Raw genomic sequence first — 7,222 nt, forward strand, 5'->3', positions numbered from 1 at the left:
CCTAAGCACAGTGTGGGTGGGGGCCTCTCTTCCTGGCTCACTATCCACGTGGAGGAAGCAGATTGATTATCTCCCTGCCCGGTCCCCAGGGAGGACGGCTCCGATTGGTCAGTGTGGGAACAGGGGGTTTACCAGGAGCTGGAGTCAAGGGATCTGGCTGGGAGTTGGGTGACCTTGGGCAGGTCAGCCGCAATGGGGTGCCTTCTTAGGAAAAGAAGGGTCTGGACTGGAAACGCCCACTCCTTAGTGTGATGGCTTTTCGCACCCTGAGTCTCCTGAAATCTAGAATTTCTGCTCCAACACACAACTCCCAGCAGGCGAAGCGCCCTGGGGGCGGGGGGGGGGGGGGGTTGGTGCGGAGCGGGAGGGAGAGAAGCGGGAGGTGGGGGCTCGCGACCTCCTCTTTGCTTTCCAGCTGGGAGACGTCTGGGCCTTCGAGCTCAGGCTGGAACTGCCTCCCGGGCTGCTCCCTCCAGCCGGTTCCCTGCTCCACCGTGACAGACTGTCCCCTGCCCCTCACCTGGCCCCATCCATCTTGCACACCCGTCTCCCCCAGGCGGCCTCTCCCCACTCCCAGGGCTGGGAAAGCGGGGTCCTGGGAGGCCGCCGGGCGTTAGCTACACTCCGCAGCGTCTCTGCTCCCCCACCCCCATCACCCAGTCCTAAAAGCAAAGGAATGTTCTGGAGTTTGGGAAGGATGGGCCCCTCACCCCCACCCCGAGGAGGAGGAGGGAGGAAGGGGAGGAGGCAGCTTTGTCCTGTCAGTGTCTGAGCTCTAAATAGAACAGAGCGGCTGGGCTGGGGGAATGAAAATAAACAGCCCCTCTGAACAGCCCCGTCTTAGCCGTCAACCGGATTTTCCTTCTGGTTCCCCAGCCCAGGGCCATTTCCCTCCCCTCCCCTCCCCTGCTCTCCGTCTGGGGCCCTGGAGGCCAAGGCTCTACCTCGGGGTGGGGGGCAGGGGGTGGAATGGGGGAGTGAAGGGGGGTCTTAGTCCATGCTGTGTGGCCTTGGGGAACTCGCCTCCCCTCTCTGGGCTTTGGGGATGACATGCTTGCCAGAATGGAAGGATGGAGATCAACTCAGAGGTGGCTGGAACTTTTTCTCCTTCAGGAAAGAGTTCTTACCCCAATGACTCCCATGTGGCATAAACTTAGGAACACTCGCTCCCTTTAAACACATGACCCCAAATTTAAGGGTCAATTTATGGTGAGGTTCAAATTACACTGGTTTGCCTGTGCCTTTGGGGGAAATTCTCAGACTTACCAGGACTGAAGATTGCATCCCAGCCCACTCCCCACTCCCCCAAAGCCCAGCCCAGAGGGGTGAGCTGTAGTAGCAAAAACAGACTTCCTTGGGGGGTCAGGAGTGGCTGGGTTCTTGCATGGGTTCTGAATAATTCTGCAAATAACCCATTCTGGGTCCTGGCCCGACTCGGGATGAATGGGGGTTGAATTTTAGGTCCACTGTCTCGGATGCAAGAAGGACTCAACCCAGGGAAGCATGGAGGGCTCTGCTGTCTGCCTAGTGCTTCTGAGATGAAACCCTGGGCCCTGCACCTACGGGCAGGGTTCCTAACACCTCCAGGAAGGGCTGATGAGTCCAGGAACCTGGGCTCTGGTGGCCTCCAGCAACGCCAGGAGGTGGTTGGGGGAGTCAGGGAGGCACGTGGATTCAGGGCTCCTCACTTCAGACAAGCGGGGGGTCCCAGAGCCCCGCTGAGGGCAAGAGTGTGCTGGAGTCCCGGGCCTCTTCCCTCCTTTCCTTCCTTCCCTCCTTTCTCCTCTCTCCCTCCCCCTCCCCCTCCTCTCCCGCACAAAAGCTCTCTGTACACAGCCACTTCCTCTGGCTGCTGTCTCTGAGCCCAGACCTTATGAGAACCATATGGGGGAAAGAGGGTGGAAGGGAAGGGGGTGGGGAGGCCGCGTGGGCCCGCCCCTTCAGTCGGCATCTCTCCCCTCCCCTCCTTGCAGGCCGTTGGCACACTTTGCCCCCAGCTCCCCCAACTGGACCCCACAGCTGGGGCGAGGAACGCTGAAGGGAGGGCACAAGGGGAGTGGGGGGAGGGCTGGGAAGGGGCCTCCCTCCCCCATGGTGCTCTGAAGACCACTAAAGTCACAGCAAAGGGCCCAAGCTCCTTCTCTCCTGTGGGGGCAGCCTATGTGGTGGGCAGCCCCCCAGACTGAGTGGATGAGGGTTCATCCATGCCTGCCTCCCATCCCCACCCAGCCTTGGAATGTTCCCAGGTCAAAGGGGCCTGGGTCCTGCTGGGAAGGAACCAGGTTTTCTAAATCAGCCTTTGTGTCCATTGGCTCCCAAGTCCAGCCAGGTGAACACTGACTCTCTTACCTGAAAGGAACACGAGGGGAACCCCACCAGCTAATCCTGACGCTGGCATCAGCCAGCTAAGCTGTGCGGCTCTGGAGCAAGACATGGCCTTCTCCCCATCTGGCCTCAGTTTGCTCAGCTGTAAGATATTCATGTAGAGGCTGGACCCGCTGGTCTCTAAGGCCCTTTTTGGTCCAGGGGCCCCAGAAACTTATGACACTGCCCGGTATCTTCTGAGGGCCTGCTCAGAGGTCCTGGGAGGTCCTCAGGGGAGATTTCCTTCTAGAGTTACCCATTGGTCAGTCTCTTCGTGGAATCCCTGAATATCCCCTCTCCACTGTCCCCATCTCTGTAACTCCCAGAGCCCAGGATCAGAGGACAGGCCCATCAGCTGCTGCCCAGGGGTGAGCGGGGGGCTCACAGTGGTCTGTGTCTCCATCCCCTGCCTGTGATAAGCCACTCTCCCCCATGAGAACTTGCCGCTCAAGGGAGGCCCATAAAGGCTCCTGCTCTGGGCTGGGGAGGGGGTGGGGTGGCAGGGACATGCCCACAGCTGCCCCCTGGTCCAGCTGGGAGACTAGGGGGGTGGGGTGGGCAGACAGATCAGGAAGAAAGCCAAGAGTTCTACTTTCCTGGAAAAACTTCGAATGAAAATCCATTAGAGGAAAGAAAAAAAAAAAAAAAGCCAAGGGTGGAGAGGGGCCTGCAAAACAGAAGGCGGGACTGCAGATAACAGGGTGGGAGCGGAAGGGTTTTCCCTGAGGTGAGCGGCTCTGTTGACAGGGTTGCCCCTGATCAGCCTGGAGGCTGGCTGCAGACGGGCACCTTATCTAGCACTTTCTCTGCCTGGAGAGCCTGCCAGACTTCCCAAGGTGGAGGCCTGACTTTCCCCCTGCCCACCCAGGACCCACATGGGCAGGGCGGTGCATGGAGGGGACTGACAGCTGGCGGCCCATTCTGGAGGAAAACAGGAGGAGAGAGGGGAAAGCTATAATGCAAAGGCTACTGGCCCGCGTCCATTGTTTGCCCTAGGTCATGGGCAGAATGGGGAAAGGAGAAATTTGGGGGGAAAAAAATAATAATAAAGGAGGGAAGTGTTTGGAAGGGTGTGGTTTCCGCACTCTCAGTCTCCATTTGCAGCCAGACTGGAGTGGCCGAAGCCCCTTCCCAGCCCTTCTTCCCTCGAGATGCATGCTGGCTAGGGATGGGTTTACTGGGGGGACTGAGCCCCCAGAAGAGAATCCGTGCACAGCTCCTGCTGAAGGAGAATGTGGGCTCTTTCCCTTTAGAAGCCAGCTTGGGGGAGGGTTGCAGTCTGGATCTGGATTAGGTGGAGTCTGTTGGGTGGTCTCTGAAGCAAATGTCCACAGCAGGTCCCAGTCTTACCCCGGGGCGGGCTGACGGGCTGAGATGTCTGGCCAGGCTGAGGGATGGGGGGCTGTTCTTTGGAAGGTATCTTGGGCCAGGTAGGTCAGTGGCCTGGAACAAAAGGGGGGCGGCCCTTCCTCTGGGGATGGTTAAGGATGGGAAGGTGAGCTAGGGGTCCTGTTGGCTGCCACCCTGTCCTCATATCTTTTCACCCAGCGTCTCTCTTGCTGAGAATGTATCTTCTCACCCCACTCTGTCTCCTTGGAGTGGCATCCATGGGAATTAGCTGTGGCTGGAAAGCATTAGTTGCCAAATCATTCTAAGATGTACTGCAAAACCACCTTTAATGTTTTTCCCCTTCTTTCTGCCGTCGTCAGTACGTTAGGATGTCCTAATCTCAGCATATGTGTGTGAGCAGGGCTGAAAGATCCAGGGCGCGCACACACACACACACACACACACACACACACACACACACACACACACACCCCCTCTTGGAGCTCAATTCTCATTGCCCAGCAGGGACTCACACAGACACACTGGCCCAATCATTCCACACAGCAAGTATTTTTCTCCTCCAGAACTGAGTGGGCTGGGGAATGCCCAGGCCTGTCTGGACACTTCCACACCAGTGGACTCTCAGGGGGATGGGAATCAGATGCCACAGCTGTCTTCCCAGGCCATGGCCCTGTCCCCTAGGCGGCGGGAACCCGGGAGAGAGCAGAGGGACACGGCTTCCACCGCGCTAATACACACAGGCACACACCCACCCCAGGCTGGGGAGAATGCAGGCCAGGCGGCCAACGTCAGAGGCTGACCAGTCGTGTCCTGTCAGGAAGCGCACAGCCTCTGAACTCACCCAACCAGAGTCGTTACTGTATTGTTCTGGACACAATCGGATAGACCCTGAGCCAGCTCCAACTCCGGGGCAAGGGGTGGTGGGGAAACGGTCGCCACCGGGGTCAGGAGGACAGGGAAGGGGAAGCGGCTTGGAGGCTGGGTCTAGGACAGGACAGGAAGGGGCCGCCGCCAGGGCCGGACCCCCCACTCCACGGCATGCGTGGAGCTCCGAGCACGTGGTCCGCGCAGGAAATCGCTGCGGTGGGGAGCGGTCCGTAATTCTCCTGCGGGCTGGCTCGGACCCTCATTGGGGAGGCTGGGGGTCGGGCTGTGGCGCAGCGGGCAGAGCCGGTTGCCAATGAGGGCTTAATAAGGCCCGGGCTGAGAAGGGAACGACGGGATGACGGAGGGAGGTTGGGAGGCAGCCTCCTTCCCCTCCGCCAGGTTTCCTTCTCTGCAATCTGCGCGAAGAAGTCAATCGAGAAACGGCCAAAGTTCGTCTTCACATCCGAGGAGGAAGGGAGGAGGAAGGGATGCAGGACTAGAAGCACAGGTCAATTCACAGATGCGCGCGGCGGGACAGGGGCCCAAGAGGAATTGGGACGCCGGGGGGGTCTCGTTCACATCAGAAGCGCCTGCACCCCAAGGATAGACATTTTTCCGAACCAACCCTGCTATCTGAGCTAGAGAGACGGGCTGCCAGCGGGGCTGGCAGGCCCCGGGGTCGGATGGGGCGCCCCCATCTGGAGGATCCAGGCCGGCGGGCTGAACCCGGGAAACTCCCCCAGTGCGGCCAGGGACGCGTCCGCGGTGGTGACGACCACAGGCACCTACTGGGCCGCAGGCGTCCATCTCCGCTGAGCCTTCCTCCCATCCCACCCATCTCAGGTCCCCAAAGTCCGCAACACCAGCCAGGGCTAGAAAGCCAAGGGGTCTGGGCGTCCCGCCAGCGCGCGTTCCCCTTCACCTGTGCAGGTGAGTGGGCGCCCCTTGGTGCCTCTCTTTGGGGCGCATCCGTCCCCAGTGCTCCTTCCTTCCTCCTTCCACGCCTGGAGCCTTGATCTTTCCCCTGCTTCTCCCAAGCCTCCCTTCTCGGCTTCTGGACTCAGGCCCGAAGTCTCTGAAGTGGTGGCATCGTCTCTGTCCCCCATTCCCCAGCCCTCCCGTCTGGTCTCCTGTCGTGCCCTCGTCGGGACTGGGGCCCGGCCGGGCCGAATAGGGTACTCACAGGGTAACGGTGCTGTTCGGCAGAAGGCCGGGATCGGGAGGCTCCGGGAGGTCCCCGCCGCCGCACACCACCCTCCTGCGTGCCGGGTTGGGGGCGCCGCCGCTGAGCCCCTTGGGCCGCTCCCCCGAGCACTTGCAGCTGCGGATGGGGACCGGGCAGCCGGGCGCGCCCCGAGTCTCGGGCGTCAAAAGCAGCAGCCACGGCAGCAGCAGCGGCAGCAGCAGGCGCGCGGGCACCCCCCGCATCCTGCGTCCCGCGGCGCCCATCAGCCCATCTCCCCGCGGGGACCCACAGCGCCAGGGCCCGTCTGCGCGCCGGCCGGAGGGATCCGGGCGGGCGGGAGGCGTGCTCAGCGGGGGCCCGGGGCGCCCGAGGGCGGGGCGGGGGGCCCTGGGCGGAGGCGAGCCCCGGGGTCCCCGCCGCCGCGCCCCGGGGGCATGTCCGGCGAGCGCCCCGGCGGGGAGGACGCGGGCGCGGCTGTCAGCGCGGCGCTGGCGGCTCCCGGCGGCGCGGCCCGACTTTCGGCGCCGTGCGCCCGGGCTGGATGAGGCCGGGCCCCTCCGCGTCGCCTGCTCGCTCTGCGCGGGGCTGGGACCTAGCGGATCGCGCCGGGCTCCTGCCGCCGCCGCCGCTGCCGCCGCCTCTCCGTGCCATGGATGGAGGCAGCTCGGCGCGGCGCCGCTGCCGCCGCCTCCAGTCCCCGCCCGCCCTCCGGAGAGGGCGCCCTCCCCTCGCCAGCTCGTCCGTCCGCGAGGCCCTAGCGCCTCCCGATGCGCGGCCAGGCCGCTTCCCTCCTCCAAGTCGCAGCCGGCCCGCCGGCGGGAGGCACCGCGCGTTCTCCGCGCCCGCCCTGACCCCTGGACGTTTCCCGGCCGCCCCTCTCCCCGGAGCCGAGGTTCTTCCTCTCCACAGCCCCAGCCAACCGCTAGCACTTCCCACGGAATCCTGCCTCACTCTTGCCCTTCCAGCCTGCACCCCGACGCTTCTGGGGCTTTCATCGACCCGCGGGCTTGACCAGAGATGTCCCTGGGCGGTAATGAACTTTGCACCCCTCTTTGGGGTTGCTGAGGCTCGGCTCCCCCTGACCCCTGACCCCTGACCTGGTGGGCCAGCCTAGAAGCCCGGCGCTCACTCTCGCAGCCCTGCTCCAGTCAGTGCAGGATATAAACGAGCTGGAGACGAAGGAGGCTCTCGGATCCTCCGGGTGACCTCGCCCAGCGGGGGTTGCATGTCATTGGGCCAGGAGGGGTCAAAGGCCGAGACAGATCTGATCTAGGGGCCTATCTTTTCCACATCCACACGAGCAGGCGCGCGTGTGCAGGGGGGGCGTGGGTGGGTGGGAATGAGCAGAACTGAGAAGGCAAAAGCAGGGATTCCCGCTGGCTGTGAGAAGAGCGCTGCACTGAGTCAGGAGGGCCCGGTCTGGGCGGCTCTGACTAAGGACACAGTCCCTAACAT

At 62.7% G+C, this 7,222-nt stretch overlaps 1 protein-coding gene across 3 annotated transcripts in view; it reads right to left on the reverse strand.

The window, feature by feature from the left end:
• The window catches only part of ADGRA2 (adhesion G protein-coupled receptor A2), a 36,520-nt gene extending 29,855 nt beyond the window's left edge, over positions 1-6,665 (reverse strand). For 2 of the 3 annotated variants that reach the window (XM_018041967.1, XM_018041969.1), the window contains exon 1: positions 5,765-6,665. In XM_018041967.1, coding sequence (XP_017897456.1) covers positions 5,765-6,030 — 266 coding nt within the window. In that variant the 5' untranslated portion in view covers positions 6,031-6,665. The remainder of the gene's footprint in view (positions 1-5,764) is intronic. The other variant, XM_018041966.1, reaches the window with a different exon arrangement.

Source organism: Capra hircus, chromosome 27 (assembly GCF_001704415.2).
Source record: "Capra hircus breed San Clemente chromosome 27, ASM170441v1, whole genome shotgun sequence".
Classification (NCBI taxonomy): domain Eukaryota; kingdom Metazoa; phylum Chordata; class Mammalia; order Artiodactyla; family Bovidae; genus Capra; species Capra hircus.